The 17,339-nt window shown below is 30.4% G+C and overlaps 2 protein-coding genes across 2 annotated transcripts; both read right to left on the bottom strand.

Moving 5' to 3' along the window:
• Window positions 1–8,152: 8,152 nt before the first annotated feature.
• On the bottom strand, window positions 8,153–10,469 carry LOC133337569 (ubiquitin-like-conjugating enzyme ATG10). Its single transcript, XM_061545784.1, has 3 exons — window positions 10,374–10,469; window positions 8,502–8,646; window positions 8,153–8,436 (listed from the first exon to the last, which is right to left on the bottom strand). The coding sequence occupies exons 1-3, from the start codon at window positions 10,467–10,469 to the stop codon at window positions 8,153–8,155; spliced, it is 525 nt and encodes a 174-aa protein (XP_061401768.1).
• Window positions 10,470–11,801: 1,332 nt separating this feature from the next.
• Window positions 11,802–14,835, bottom strand: LOC133337568 (tRNA (adenine(37)-N6)-methyltransferase). The gene is made up of 3 exons (XM_061545783.1): window positions 14,725–14,835; window positions 14,304–14,547; window positions 11,802–12,749 (listed from the first exon to the last, which is right to left on the bottom strand). The coding sequence occupies exons 1-3, from the start codon at window positions 14,793–14,795 to the stop codon at window positions 11,802–11,804; spliced, it is 1,263 nt and encodes a 420-aa protein (XP_061401767.1). The 5' UTR covers window positions 14,796–14,835.
• Window positions 14,836–17,339: the final 2,504 nt, after the last annotated feature.

Below are 17,339 nucleotides of genomic sequence, written 5' to 3'. Positions count from 1 at the left end.
AGCACCAGCAATGCCAGCACCGGCTGCGGTAGCAACGACTGCCACAATGATGATGGCAGGAACATCGACCACAACAACGCCAACACATGTTACAGAAACCACCGTCCAAAGAACACTAGAAAAGCTTTAATTGATCGCAAAAAAAAACCAATGGAAAATTGAAAAAATAGAAGCTATGAGGAGGGAAAAAATTTCAAAAACTAATTCCCCCTCTTTTTGAAATGGGAGAAGTGGCTAGTCGGCAACAACTTGTAGTAGTAGAACAATTTTAGTCAAATATTAGAACAACAAATTTTTAGTAATGAAGAAGTTTTTTTTTTGAAAATTATTAGAAAATTAAGAAATACGCTTAGAGAAATTTTTTGAAATGGTTTTTATATATTAGAAAAAAGAAAAATGTGTAAAATTGTTTGAAATGGCTTTTTCAAAACCAAAAAAAAAAATGTGTAAATTTATTTTATTGTATCTGTGACTTAAGAGAAAAAAATGGAAGCTGTTATTTTCTCTACGGAAAATCGTTGGAGATTTTATTGGGAACCATGGAGTTGAAAATAGAAAATGTGACTTAAAAAAAATAAATAAATAATATTTTACAGTCCAAATTTCTAGCCTGGCACTTTTTGAACCTCCAATATTTGATAATGAATCTCCAAAAATCATTTCAAATTCCGTAGAGAAAACAATAGCACCAAAAAATTAGATGTAAATAAATTGCCTTTTTTCTATTTATAAGTCGTTGATATTAAATAAGTTATTTATTGTTATAAAAAAAATAAAACAAAATATTAAATGTATTTTCTTTCGTTTTTTTACTTTTTTAATTTTTATTATTATTTTTTATAATTTTAATAAATATTTATTATACCTTCAATTTTATCTAGATTTCAGTTAATGTCCGGAATTCGCTTTTAGTTCTAATGGATTCAATCGAACAATTGACATTTCGAATTCTCAATTAATGATGGATTAAATACCTACTTGTCAAAATATTATTTCATAATATGGAATTGAAATAAAGAGTCCAGGGAAAAAATGAAGCAGAGTAATCTGGCAGAATTTTTCAGAGTTTGAAAAATTTACGGTGTATAAAAAGTTTTGGTTTGTATAAAAAGTGTGGTTAATCAACACATTGTTAATTGTTTTATTTTTATTTCAGTTTCTTTTATTTATATAATATTTCCTTTTTTATGTATTTAATTTGTATTCATTGTTTAGTATAACAATCGCAAATAAACAATTAGAAATTAAAGAAATGTTAACTATAGAAAAATCAACACAAAAAATATTTATATATAAAATTTGTACATATATATTTACATATATATATATATATATATATATATATATACTCGATATTTTTTGCTAAACATTTATTGTTGCTTACTGTTGTATATGTATTCAAAAAAATAAAAAATATATAATATATATATATATGTATAAATTATTTAAATAATCTAAAAAAAAATATTAACAAAAACACTAATTAAAATGTAACTGCAAAAAATGAGACCAAATAAATGAAATCTAAATGAAATTTATTTTAAAGATAGGTTATTAAGAACGATATATTAAAAACAAACCCAAGAAGAAAAAAGAAAATTCCAAAAAAAAGATTCACCCTCTAAAAGAAAAAACACAAACACAAAACAAGTTAACATATACAACTAAAATTAAAAATATAACATTTATTTGTATGGGTTATTCCATACAACAACAACAAAAATATTATATTAAAAAAAATAATAATTGTATAAATAACTAGTATGTACGCAAAATAGTCTTCAAATATATTTATAAGAAAACATTATTTATTAAAAATTATGCAAATAATATTAATAGTTATAAAGGTAAAAATCGTAATCAAATTTACATCAATATTATTTGATAACATTTTTTTTTAATTTGAATATTTATTTTCTGTAATGAAAGAGTACATAATGTTATTTACTATTTTATACGGCATTTACATTAGAACTTTTTACCGGGTTAACCTACTTTATGAGGATTAATTTGGCATATATTCAAAGGAATTGACAATTTGAACCCACTGGGTTAACCAAATCCGATACAATGTAAACGTACTTTTAGAATACTTTAATACTACATTTCATATTCAAAAATTCAATAAAAAATTGATTATTGTAATTTTCTCAAGAAAGTATAAATTTTAAAAAATATCTCTTGTAAAACCAAAAACCTCATTTTTTAAAAAAACTTTTCAAATTTCTTATGGAAATTTTGTTCTTGTTGAAAATATTTGAAATACATAAAAAATTAGTGTCGTTTTCTACCTTCAACTTCATGAAAATATCTTTAATAGTTCTAAAGTTATGCCAAAGTGAATATAAATATAATTTTTTAGTAGCAGCGTCAGCGCCATCTATTGATCGGCATCATTCAAATAGGTCAATACAAACATTGAATGTGGTTTTCTTTTTGCCATAATTTTTAAACTATTGAAGATATTTTTATTATATGGGTGTCATATGAAAGGTTAAAAAATATCCTTTCTTAAAATGCAAATTTAAAAAAAATATTTTTTTTAAACCAAAAATTTCATATTTAAATTAAATTTAAAATTTTTCGTGGTAATTTTTTGTTGTTGAAAATATTTAGATTTTTGGTTTAAAAAATATTTTTTAAATTTGCATTGCATTTGCATCCTTTCTTACAATACAAATTTTAAAAAATAATGTTTTTAAACCAAAAATCTCATATTTAAGTGAAATTTCAAATTTCTCATCGCAATTTTTTGTTGTTGAAAATATTTAAATATACAAGTATAGGGTTGTCTTTTTACCTTTCATATGGCACCAACTTCATGAAAATATCTTTATTAGTTCTAAAGTTATGCCAAAGTGAATATAAATATAATTTTTTAGTAGCAGCGTCAGCGCCATCTATTGATCGGCATCATTCAAATAGGTCAATACAAACATTGAATGTTGTTTTCCTTTTTGCCCTAATTTTTAAACCATTGAATATATTTTTATGATATGGGTGTCATATGAAAGGTAAAAAAATATCCTTTCTTACAAATCTTTAAAAATATATTTTTAAGCCAAAAATCTCATTTTTAAATTAAATTTCAAATTTTTCGTGGTAATTTTTTGTTGTTGAAAATATTTAAAATACATAAAAATTAAATGTTGTCTTTATATCTTTCATATGACAGCAACTTCATGAAAATATCTTTAATAGTTCTAAAGTTATGCCAAAGTGAATATAAATATAATTTTTTAGTAGCATGTCAACCCTGGCAATGATTCATCGTCAACGCCATCTATTGATTGGTATGATTCAAACCATTAAATAATGTTTTCTTCTTGCCATAACTTTGGAACTATCAAATACATTTTTATGATTAGGGTATCATATATGGCGCTGGCGATAAACCATTGCCAAGGTTTGCAAAAAATTCCACATATTTTGGATTATTCCTAATCGTGAATTTTTTAAGGATATTCAAGACAAGCATTGGTGAGGATTTTTAAAGAATATTTTTTCAAGACCAACCCCTGTATTCTGCAACTTTTTAACAACATTCGATATTGTCTATTTTACAACAATTTCAAAAGAAAGTTGAGCTATATCGAATGTTGTTAAAAGTTACAGAATAGGCCTACAGGTCGATTCAGTAACTTTTAACGATCCGACAATTTTGTCTACACATAAAATCGTTTGCAGTAACGAAAATGTTATTCTGCAAAAATGTAAACAAATTGTCGATAAACTATCAAAAAGCTTTTAATTTTCAACATTTTGAAAACAAAATACATACAAATTCAGAACAAAACAAGGCATGTTCAATATTGAAAAATATTTGTCGATAAGTTAACTTCGAAAAATTTGGTGTTATAGAAGTAAAATATTTGGTCTGTTTCCGTAGATTCTTGTAGTACGGGAACAGACCAATTGTTTATTTTGTCGTTATAATATTTTATCGATTTGAGAATTGTTTAAATTTGATAGTGAATCAACCCACAGCATTGGTGAGGAAAGAATATTTAAAAGGCACAGCTATAGACGTGGATTTTTACACTTGTATTTTGGAAAATTTTTATCGAAATAGTATGTAACCGATCGATTGGTTATATATTATTTTATCTTTATATAAATTTAATGGAACATAAAATATTATAACATATATTTGTAAAAAAAAATATTTTTTTTCAAAAATCGACAAACTAATAAAATGTAGTTTATTAAAAAAAAAATAAAATATAAACTAAAACACATGATATTTATATCAAAAGACAAAGAAAATGGTGCAGCTTTAAACAAATTATATTATAGACAAATGAAGAATTTTGAAAAAAGAAATAAAATATTCTATTTTTTGTAAATAAATATTTATGTCAAAAAATATATATATAGCAAATAAATATATATATATATATTATATTTAGAAAAAAAAAAAAACTAATAAAAAATATTAAAAATTATTAATAAAAAATATATATTAGACATAAAAATATATATAATAGAATAAAAATAATAAATTATGTTTTTGCAATAAATTATTAGATAAATGTGATTGTTTTTCACAGCTAGAAATATTATTTATTAATATATTTTTATTATATATAAAATAATTGTTTTTACATACTTTTTTTAATAATTATAATTTCGTTTTTTTTTTTTTTTGTGAAAATTAAAGAAACGTAATATATTTTATCAAAACACTGTATAGTTTTCGTGTGTTTTCAGTTAATAAGCTACGTTTCAAAATTTCGTATTAAAAAAATCAATTTTTTTAATAGGGTTTTTCTGTTAAAATTTTTTAAATATAAATATGTTTTTTTAATTTTTATTTTTTTTTAATTTTTAAAAATAAAAAATTCTGTATAATGCATATTTTTATTTTATATTGTATAGCTTTTAAATTACATTTATAAACGATTTCTACAGAATCAGCTTTCTTCTTTTTTTATTCAAAATTTCTTATTAAAAAAGCTATATGATAGTTCCTTCTTGTATGTATTACGTTATTAGAAATTATAATCATATTAGGCTAAATAAAAAAGCAGAAAAAAACAATTAATTTTTTCCTTTATTTATTTCTTAATATATATGTATGTATGTACTTCTTATTAGAGTTATTTAGTTTAAAAAAAAATGGAACAAATTAACTTTTCTTTATTTTTTAATATATATATATTTAAAAAATGTAGTTAATTTCTCATAATAAAAAATCTATTAATTTCATGATTTTTTATATTTAAAAAATTAAACAGATTTTAATTTTAAAAATAATTGTTTTCCTTTGTAGAAAAATAAAAAGCATTTTCTTTTAAAACTAGTTTCCTCTTTTGCTTTACATATTATTCTATATATACAACGCCATTTGCATATATAAAAAAAAACCTAAAACCCAAAATTTGTATAATGCATATTTCATGACTAGTCAATATTCCTAAACCAAATATGTGACAAACAAAAGTCATGGAGTAAACCACAGTAGGAGTTAACACTAATTATAATATTAAACTTGTAAGGCAAAGTCTATTAAAAAATTAAGAAAAACACAAAACTATTGACGAAGAAAACTTGTATATTTGCAGCCGCTTTAGTAAATAAATTAATTATTGATTTAATTATATATAACTTATGTATCTATAGAGCTCTATGTAGTATATAAAAAAAACTAAAAACTAAATGTAGTAATATTTAGTAAAATTTAAAAAAAAAATTATAACCATATCGTAAATAACTTAACAATGCAAAAAACATGAAAATCCATTAAATTATTAATTAATAAATATTTAAATATAGTAATTAAATAAAAAACATTATAGTGAATAAAAATTAAATAAAAAATAACTTCAATAAAACATGTACATACAAGCAAAATAGAAAAAATATTGTTTTATTATTTGGTTATGGGGGTGAATGGTGAGTGCATATGTTTGAAATAAATTACATACATGCATCATCAATCTGTTCATGCATGCATATTTATTTATATGTGTGCGTGTGAGTTTCGAGGAAAAAATACGAAAATTTCAAATTGAAAAGTTTCTTTATGGAAATAATTTTAACAACCAGGCGAACAGAATTGTGTAGCAATTTATTTTCCAAAAAGATTTCTTTTTGACCCTCACTCATTCACACAACTCTCCACTTGATAAAGTAAAGTAAGTAAGAAAAAATCAAAGCATACTTTCAGGCGCCTGTGAAATAAATGCCTTTGAGTTAGGCTTTGTCATTGATGTTGGCGTTGAAAGCAAACCAGAAAACAAGTGAACATGATCCTTACTATAAAATTATGGTCGCCTGGTATGTGATTTTGAAAAACCTATGAAAAATAAGATTTTGAAAAATGGCAAAAATCATCATGTGGGTGGGTGGCGACAGGCAGATTATGCATGTGAAAAAAATACACATACAAAAAATATAATATGATCTGCGTATATCATCATCAAATAAAGTGAACTGATTAATAATAATTAATTTCATTAACATTGAAGTATTCGTCGGGTCCTACTACTACTCTTAGGACGTTTGACTGATATATGGGATATATTGGCCCGCGTTTATTGTGTCCATACTACTACGGTTCCGAACCATATTCGATGAACGTTTTGAGAGTGAGGACCTAGTTAGAGGTTGAAATACATCTTTGCAGATAATTTGGAATATTGCGGTTTTAAAAAAGCTTCTAGGCGCATTTTTCTAAAGATATCGCTGTAATCTGTCCGTGTTGTTAGAGGGTAAAGAAAGAACTACCTTCTTCTTTAAACGTAACATTCCTCATCCTGGTATGTGATTTTGAAAAACCTATGAAAAATAAGATTTTGAAAAATGGCAAAAATCATCATGTGGGTGGGTGGCGACAGGTAGATTATGCATGTAAAAAAAATACACATTCATTATTAGATTTCACAAAATATAATATGATCTGCGTATATCATCATCAAATAAAGTGAACTGATTAATAATAATTAATTTCATTAACATTGAAGTATTCGTCGGGTCCTACTACTACTCTTAGGACGTTTGACTGATATATGGGATATATTGGCCCGCGTTTATTGTGTCCATACTACTACGGTTCCGAACCATATTCGATGAACGTTTTGAGAGTGAGGACCTAGTTAGAGGTTGAAATACATCTTTGCAGATAATTTGGAATATTGCGGTTTTAAAAAAGCTTCTAGGCGCATTTTTCTAAAGATATCGCTGTAATCTGTGCGTGTTGTTGGAGGGTAAAGAAAGAACTTCCTTTTTCTTTAAACGTAACATTCCTCATCCTGGTATGTAAAAAACCTATGAAAAATAAGATTTTGAAAAATGGCAAAAATCATCATGTGGGTGGGTGGCGACAGGTTTTCATATTAGATTTCAAAAAATATAATATGATCTGCGTATATCATCATCAAATAAAGTGAACTGATTAATTTTATTAACTTTGAAGTATTCGTCGGGTCCTACTATATGGGATATGATATATGGAATATATTGGCCCGCGTTTATTGCGTCCATATAACTACGGCTCCGACCCATATTCGATGAACGTTTTGAGAGTGAGGGCCTTGTTAGAGGTTGAAATACATCTTTGCGGATAATTTGGAATATTGCGGTTTTAAAAAGCCGTGTTGTTGGAGGGTAAAGAAAGAACTTCCTTCTTCTTTAAACGTAACATTCCTCATCCATGTAAAGCTACCACGTTTTAGTAATTTTATGGTTCTTCAGCTGATGTGGCTTTAGTAGAAATCTCGGAGTTTCAGAGGATGGTACAAACCTTTTGACAGAAAGTCTTTAATATCGAATTATGTTTTGAAATAGTTCCCGCAACTTTTTTTAATATACTTTTATTTCTAAAACGGCATTACTATAAACATGACATTTATGGATTTGAATAAAACAACATGGCCTCCTGTCAGTATAAAGATGTATATATTGTAATATTTAAATAAATACAAACTTGTCTTCCCATTGCATTATTTGAAACAATTTTTTTAGAGGGATTTCAAATAAACTGAGAAAATACAATCTTGAACACAATATCCAAATAAATGTCTTAGGTTGTGTCTTATACTGGTGATATTATGTATAGATTTCTATGAAGGATATAGACGTCTATGAAGGACGTGTTTCATATCTCTCTGTTCTAACAAGTATATTCCATAACTTGTTTTCCGTATTATTCTCATGATTTTCCTTCTTCGCACATTAAACCATATGTATTATCTAAATCCAGCTTCAAATATGGACCCATTACGCTAATAAATGTTAATATGCGATTTTTACTTGTCGGAGTTTGTTCTAGCACCTCTGCTGTCCGACATGGGTGTAAACACATATATGGTTTAAATAATATCGGATGTTCCATTTGTGTTAAAATGCTTAGCATATCTTCCCGTGAATATTGCGAATCTTTTTGTTGAAATTGAAAAAGTTGCCAAACATTGTCCAAAGTTAACATTTTGCCATCTGGAAGATAAAAAATAACAATTTAAATTAAATCGTTTACTGGAAATAAAGGAATATTTACATACCACTGTAATGGGCTTGGAAATACATTATGGGCACCTGATATGATATTGAATATACTATGTGATATTCGAGTTGTATTAAATCTTGCGACAGGGGATCGGAGATTTTTTGTTTATATTTTAAGTATGACTGACCCTCGTTGGAGTTCTGGAAGAGAAAAGAAAATAACATATACCAATATTCCAATCGGCAAATATTGAAAAATTAGCTCGGGGTAAAGCCATTGAAATTCCAAAAAGAACTTACACCGCAACAGAAAGAAAGTAGACTCAAAAGATCCAAAGAGTTGCTTCGCTTGGCCGAAAGTGGTGAACTGCCGATGGTCGTTTTCCACTAGTACTAATCAACCGTGGCATCAGAATAAATGCCGAACTCGGAAATATTCTGGAGGGTGTATTAAAGTCTTGAACACGCAAACATTTTGGTCGCAGACCTTGGACATTCCAACAGGACTCAGCCCCAAAATGAGGCTTCTCGCTTCATTTCCAGCGCACATAGCCCCCAAAATCTGCGGATACCAATCCGTTGGACTTTTGTGTCTGGAGTTTTTTGGAAAGCAAGGTTGGCACTAAAAAATACCAAAGTTTCGATCACTTTGCAATGGGCCAAATTCCGCAGAGCAACATTTGGGCAGCGTGTGACGGTTCCATTGAAGGCCATAAATCGTGCCAAAGCTGACCAATTCGAACAAATTTAAACTTATTCTAAAATTGTATGCTATTTCCAACATTTTTTGCTTTCATTCAATAAAATTAAAAAATGTAAAAATTATGGCGTTCGACTTTGTGTTTTTTATCTCACCCTGTATACCTCCAGCCTAATGGTTTTATGAAATATTTGACCATCTGTGGAGGTGTTGCTGTTGAGGTAGAAATATTGGTTTAAATGTTATTGAGTGTGTTACCAGAAGGAGTGGATCTATGGGTCCCATGTTCGAACATTATCTAGGTTTAGTAATAGTATTGCGATGTGTGAAGTTTGGGCCGACTCGGACTTTGCATTCGCATGGAAGAAATTCCTACAATTTTGACCAATTGTTGCGGAAGTACAAGACGGGTCCCATCTTCGGACACGATCAAGGATCAAATCGAACGTTCCATTAGTTTCATAATAAATTAACAAATTTTCAAAATATTGACACTTTTAGGGGAGGTACTAGAAGGAGTGGACTGATGAGTCACATCTTCGGACTTGATCAAGAATTGATACAAATATTACGATGTGTAAATTTCGGGTCAAATTGGACATTCCAGTCGCTTAATATTGAATTTATAAAAATGTTCACCCTTTGAATATTAGGTTGTGCCAAGTTTGGTTTATAACGGAATTTTGACAATTTTGTGTGGGAGGTACTAGAAAGAGTGGATTGATATTCTCCATCTTAGAACTTAAACAATATTACGATTTGCAAAGTTTGGATGAAATCGGTTAAACCCTTCGAGCAAATCTGCTCCAAATTGTCTGAAATGGATTTGGACCAAGGAAACATAGGCCGCCATATATTTTAGATAAATTGAAGACCCATGTCGTGGTGAAGCGTATAAAATGATAGGCCCAGCTGATATTAACGACGATTTTGATAGCTCAAACATTTCGGGATTTCACAGAATAATAACCCTTCTACAGATCAATGTAAGACCCAAGTAGTATTCCCTTCCCGTGTAGAGTATTATATTTTCGACCGACCGAACTTAACGACATTTTTACTTGTTCACTTTCCTTCGCTTACCACCATAACTTCCTTTCGGGGTTTCAGAGAATAACCCTTCTGATAGTCAATTTCCAATGTAGATTCATGAATTTGTGTTGACTACCCGGGTAGGGTATCAAATGTTCAGTCCGTCGAACTTAAAAACATTCTTGTTTCTACTTACCTTCTCTTCCCAGCTCCATGTATCATTTAGTTTCTTCGACATTTCCAAAAATTCCTGCGACTCTTTACAAAACTCAGACCAGGTTAGGTACGCCATATCACTGGATTTAATTATTTAATTATTAATCCTCTCTTATCTGTTGAATTTATTTTTATTTTATTTTGGCGTGGCGTGCTTTCGAATGAAAAAAAAGTTAGTTAAAAAGTACAATGCCGTTTCTAAAGTTTTGACGGCGTTGTGGAATTTGTCGAAATTGAGTCAAAACGTAACTGATAAAAGTCAGAATCAAAATAAACACCGATTAGGATTAGTGTCTCTAAGGTCGAAAATCGGGCCGAATAGGGGAATCAAAACAAATCGACCGATTAGGCTTGCTCCGACAACAATATCAGCTGTTCAGGGGATCAAACAGCTGACGGTAACAGCTGATTCAAAGAGCTTGTTTACAACAGCTGTAGCAAATTCAATGTTGCCATATGGGTTGGTTATATTGTCAGTTAAATAATTCATAAACATGTTAAATTTTGAATAAATTTAGTTAAGAATATATTGAAAAGCAACTAAAACTTGGATTGGCCTATTATTGGGGGCATGTATATGTTATCACCATATGTAATTAAAATTGTCCCGCTTTTTTGGGAAAATGTTAAATTGCCGGTAGAAAGCCATCTGTGATGTATGACGCCCTGAGTAGGTGGTGACCTGACCTGCAAACTATCCAAAATAACGTCTTAAGGATTGCAACCACATGTTCAAATGTCGAACGTGAATCATTTTCATGAGGAGACAAGAATGCTGATCCTTTTTTGAAGCAGCTGCATATAACGTTATATGCAGCCGGCATATAACGTGTTTTCATCCCAGGTTAAAAGTACAAACCTGGAGTAATACTGGAGCTTGAATGGAATTAGAATACCATCTTGATAACCTGCAGGAGAAATATTCCACTTTGTATGTATAATATATGTATATGAATAATTTCAACTCATATTTATTTAATGTTTATAGCTTTGCTTTCAGTTTAAACAATTTTTTTCAAATGAGCAGAATATTTATATTGCAAAATAATTGATTAAAATTAAAAATATATAAATAAATATATATGTATTAATACATATAGTCATCATATAACTAATTATATTTGTACGTGGTACATATACATAAATGCATAAATAAATTAATTTAAATTATTATTAGAAAATTATCTCTTATTTAGTTATTCATTCAAAGATAAAAATATTAAGCTGTAAAACTTTTTGTTTTTGTAAATTTTGCAAACAAGAACTGCTGACTTTGTCATTATTTTCCAATAGATTTCAATTTTCTAAAACATTTTATTTTTATATAAACATATTAAAGCATTATATGTTTGCTGGGGGGAGGGGGTTTTCTATTTGTTGTATTTGCCTCAAAAAATTGTTTCACCACCTACTCATTGTTATCATCTCCTCCGCCTCCAACACCATTATAACCATGGCTGGCATGGACATTATTTGTGGTTACATCATTATTAACATCCTGCAAATGTTCCGTGGGTCGTATCTGCAACACTGTGACCGTAGAATTCTTATCATCAAATTTACATGTCACCGTAACTTCACTCAATTGGAATGTAAAAATTTGAGAATTATATTTGGTGCGCAAATATACAGAGCGTGGATCTGCTTCCAAAATATCAATTATACACTGTTTCTGTATACGCAGAGATTGCAATTGGACTTCGGCCCGGTCATTGAAGCTGACATTTAAACGATGTGCAGCTGTCACCCATGAGGGTACTTTAACAGCTTGCGGTGGTGGTGTATAGTGATTGCTAAAATTTACCGGTGTCTGAGCAAGAGATGCAGCACCCATAATTTCCATTTCAGATTCTTCGCCGTCTGGTTCTTGGCGAAAATTATAAAAATCAGATGTTGTAGTTGGTTCACCAGGTCCAGTGGAGAGGCGACCACTCTCAGTAATCGGAGAATCATAAAATGGTATATAGGGTTTGATGTCCAAAACTGGAGTACCATCAACCATATCGGTACCAAAGAAACTTATCGAGGCAGCCTCAACTCTTTCAATCTCCACTAGGGAGAGACCAATGGGACAGGGACGATGTGGGGAACGTGTTGCAAAAACACCAACTCTTTCACCGCCCAAACGTGGCGGAGCAACTTTTGCCTTTGGATGAGAATTATTTTTATGGAAATGATAAATAATCCATAGATGAGAATATTCTTCGAGGCCATCCAATGCGTGTTCGGGATTGGTAAACACGTCGGCATTTAATTCAATTAATCCACGTAAACGGCCGCCAACACTGGATTGTCGTGGTACAGCACGTTTCTCCGGAAAGCAGGTGCGTATCAAACCGATAGGACGAAATGTTTCCTGGGTGAATATAAATAAAAAATTGCGTATTAAGGCAACAAATAGAACGATAAAAAATTACACGATAAGTAAACATTCAGAAGAAATAAAATCGGTCGGAACCTTGTGTGAAAAAGAAATACCAAGTGGCGATAGAAAAATACAATACAGTATTTTTCGGTTAATTGCACATCAAAATTTGCACAAATTTTTGTTCAATTAACCGAGGAACCATTATCCGAACCCGCTTAATTGAATAGTTTGTTCAATTACAGTAATCACGTATAATTGGAACTACTAATGATTTAAAAATTACGCTTTCTCGCAGTTTTTCTTTAGCAATAAACATATGTTTTGAATTAGTAGATATGCCACCTAGTCTTTTTCACAAATTATGTCAAATATGTATGTAAAAAAATTAACCGGTGAAAAGTAAAAGGAAATTTATTTTTGATGACATGAATTTTAAACCAATAAAGCGGGAAAATCATTTAACAGAGTTTAATTATCCGACAAAATTTACATGTATTTTCCTATGACATATTTTTTGCCCCATCATGTGGTTCAATTAAGCGTGGAAACCAATTAACCGTAGGGTCAATTAACCGAAAAATACTGTATAGAAAATTCGGCTAGGAACTTCCAAATACCGAAAATGTGCGGGACCTACATTATAAGAAAAATTCTGTGGAAAAGTCGTTTACCCATCAAAAACAGGGAATGCCCTATTTCAGTTTGGAAAATTCACCTTGAGGATTATCGCTAGACCTAGGTAGATACTCAAAATTGTTTGTAGGCAGATTTGCCATCAGATGAGAAATCAAAGTTACTAAAATATTCAAAATACGTACGTATAAAAGTACGTATCAATATCAAACATCCTAGGAGTAACAGGATTGCCTGTGCAAAATGTAAAAGCTCAATATTAATTGTTGCGATCCCTATGATGACGGACATGGGAAAATCGCCACCAGAATATACTTAATGGGGTCTCTGGGGAATATTTTGAATTATTGCAAAATTAATATACAATCCACCTTATGATGGAGTGTTTAAAAAACAGATTTTATAATGTTGAATATACTTAATGGGGTCTCTGGGAAATATTTTGAATTATTGCAAAATTAATATACAATCCACCTTATGATGGAGAGTTTAAAAAACAGATTTTTATAATGTTGCCGTTGTTGAGTTCTGTCCAAAGGTCACGCTTTAAATTTGCGGCCGAAGCCGGTATCTGTTTATGAATGAAATAATGTAACAGTGGGACCTACTGTAATATAATCATGATCAGAGTTTAATTATGGTTATTAGTTCTTTCTCGCCTTACAAACCAAATACATCCTTCGTTACCCGTAGGTGTTGATGACCAAAATACGTGGGAGTTTACAATAGCCCAAAACAAAAAAGGAGATACTGAATGAATGAGTTCTAAAAATAAATGTGCGCGCATCTGGAAGATGTTGTTTAAATCAACTTTAGCTTTTACACACGAACGTACGTCGTACACCCACTCAAATTCAATTGCAATCCTTCTACCCAAGCCCCCGCCACCACACACGTTTTTGTTCTTACCTTGGTTTGGGGGTACTGTTGTTCAATTTTTGTTGTTGGCGAATTTTGTACATCTGTTGTGATGGTCAAGGTCGTAGACGCATCGTTGTTGGTGCTGGTGGTTGTTGTTGTCGAGATGCACTCATCATTGCTATTATGATTGTTCTCTCGTTGGCGGCATCCTTCACAGCGATAATTCTTTAACAGACGGGCAATATCATCGATGTCCTTCTTTTGTTTATGTTGCAAGTTGCGAACTTGTTGTCTGCGGTTCGGTGAATTTTTTGTGTTGTGCGATTTAATGGCATGCCATTAATTATGAATATGGAATGCGTGGGTTGTTCAGCATCGAAAAGCAGCAGCAGCAGCACCGACCGACCGATTGATAGACAAAGGATATTTTCAATAAAAGGATTTCATGTTTGTTGTTCGTATAACTTACCTTAATTTATTAATTTCATTACGAGCCAATGTCAATTGATTCTTTAGATGTTCCGCATCATCGTCCTGCATGATGTTTTAGTTAATTTTTAACAATTCTTTTACTTTTTTATTTTTTTTTTCAGTTCTTCTAATCCTTATGGTCTGCCTGAATTGACAGTTGACGACTTGGGTATAGGGTTAACTAAGTCGACTTTTGTCTAATCGGCTGTCAGTTGTCAAAATACTGTAAGGTCAATGAAAATTGAGTAACGGATTTTGTTCAGCTCATGTTTGTTTCATTCTAATTTGTATTTGCAGGTTTTAGATTATACCAAAGCCAAATTAAGTCGATTCAGTTCTTTGCGTGGCAACTGACGTATATACTCTGTAAATCTTTAATAGATTTATTGGACATATGTTCTTGACACATATTAGAGTTCCCAAAACTAAATATGTCATATATGCGATTTACAGGTCGAATCAATATCTATTATGCCAAGTTCTGACGGGCATTCGAACAACGTAGTTCGCTCTCAGAATTACGTACATGAATTAACCCGTTCATACAACACTACTAATTCATGTCATCAGAGTTTTTTATTTCAAACTTTTTGTTTCTTGTTTTACACCAAAATTCAACATATTTGCATGAATCACATATGGATTTGAATAGAAAAATTAATTGTCTTTCTCCTGACTATATTAAGAACCCATATCTATTTACTTTTAATTCATGTTTTCCATTTTTTCTGAAAATATTGTTGTTTTCATACATTTTTATATTTTCTAAATTCAAATGTCACATATAAAAGTTTGGAGAATTTTTTGTTTGAGTGTCCCCAAATTTGTTTCTTGTTTTGTACGCTAATTAGAACCATGGGGAAAGAAATTCACATTGCATTATGTAGATAACAAAATTTACATCCTGCTGCATATATAAAAACTAGACAATTTTTTACTTTTCATTCATCATTTTCAATATTACTAAAAAAGGTTGAAAATTTTATAAATATTTTCAAGCTGTCAAAATTAATTTATTTTCGATAAATGCTCTCAGTTTTTAGGGATGGGACAAATTTCTTGGTGATTCAGAGAGTGATTCGAATTGAACAACGTACAAAAGTCGGTGTTCGCTCAGACAATTTTGTATGGGGAACTAAGTAATTACTTCATAATTAAGGGTCGAACAACGAATGAGAGAGCGAACAACGCTCGTCTGTACATGGCATTATTCACCCACGGGCTTAAAAAATAAAATTTTACAAAATTGCGATTCTTTAACTAAAACTCCTTGTACATTAGAACTTTTTACCGGGTTAACCTACTTTTTGAGGATTTATTTGACGTATATGCAAAGGAATTGACAATTGAAACCCACTGGGTTAACGAAATCCGGTTAAATGTAAACGTACTATAAGACGTGTTTATCAAATTAGACGAAATTCTTCGTATACGGATAGCCTATCAATTCACAAAATATAAACTTATGGAAGATGTACTCGTTTTTTTAAGATTTTTAAACTTTGTCTACGCATGATATATGATCCTATACCTTTTGTACTAAATAGGAAGTGGACTAGTTGGAGGAGGAATATAGACGAAAAATGATCTATTAATACGGCCAGCTAGCGAAACTCAGATTCAAGTTCTATTAATAATGTCACCCTGCTGGCAAAAGTCAGCTGTTTTTTTCTCAAGTCTAATGTGCCAAAATGAGGACTTTGTTTACGTTTTCATAATGGAAGTCAATTCACAATAATGCATTTTGACAGGAAACTTGAGAGGTATCGATAATCAGCTGGTCTCCCTTGGTGACCTTATTTATAGGCCATGCTATTAATCTCCAATGGATTAAATGGAACCATATGTTCTTGACACATATTAGAGTTGCCAAATCAAAAGATGTCATATTTGCGGTTTACAGGTGGAATCAAGATCAATTATTCAATTAAAAAGTATAATACGCCCACGGACTGAAAAAATAAAATTTTACAAAATGGCGATTCGTTGAGCCCACGCTTAACTAACACGTATTTATCAAATTAGACGAAATTCTTCGTATACGGATAACCTATCAATTCACAAAATATCAATTCATGGAAGCTGTCTCCTTTTTAAAGATTTTTAGGCTTTGTATACGCATGACATATGGTCCTAGTCCAGGAGGAGGAGTATAGACGAAAAAAGATCTATTAATACGGCCAGCTAGCGAAACTCAGATTCAAGTTCTATAATGTCATCCAGCTAGCAAAAGTCAGCTGTTTTTTCTCAAGTCTAATGTGCCAAAATGAGGACTTTGTTTACGTTTTCATAATGAAATTCAATTCACAATAATGGATTTTGACAGCAAACATAAGAGGTAGCTGATATGCAGCTGGTCTCCCTGCCAGCTTGATTCGATCAGAAATACTCATCGAAATATTTGTACTATCGGTTTTTAGACGATTTGGAGCCAATCGGTGCATGCGATAATGAAGAAGGGAGTCGATTCGATACTTCTAAGCGTGAAGTGCATAGATCTTCTTGTACCAACTTGTTTAAGCTTATTGAAAATCCGATTTGACCCATTTTTTTCAGGTCGCAATATTTGTACTAAAAGTAGATCTAGTAAAAAAATCGATTTAAGTTTTGTTG

Source organism: Musca vetustissima, unplaced genomic scaffold (assembly GCF_032173495.1).
Source record: "Musca vetustissima isolate MV318-11 ecotype Yass unplaced genomic scaffold, APGP_CSIRO_Mvet_v1 utg1823, whole genome shotgun sequence".
In the NCBI taxonomy this organism is placed as follows: Eukaryota; Metazoa; Arthropoda; class Insecta; order Diptera; family Muscidae; genus Musca; species Musca vetustissima.
This window is presented reverse-complemented; position numbering and strand designations above follow the sequence as displayed.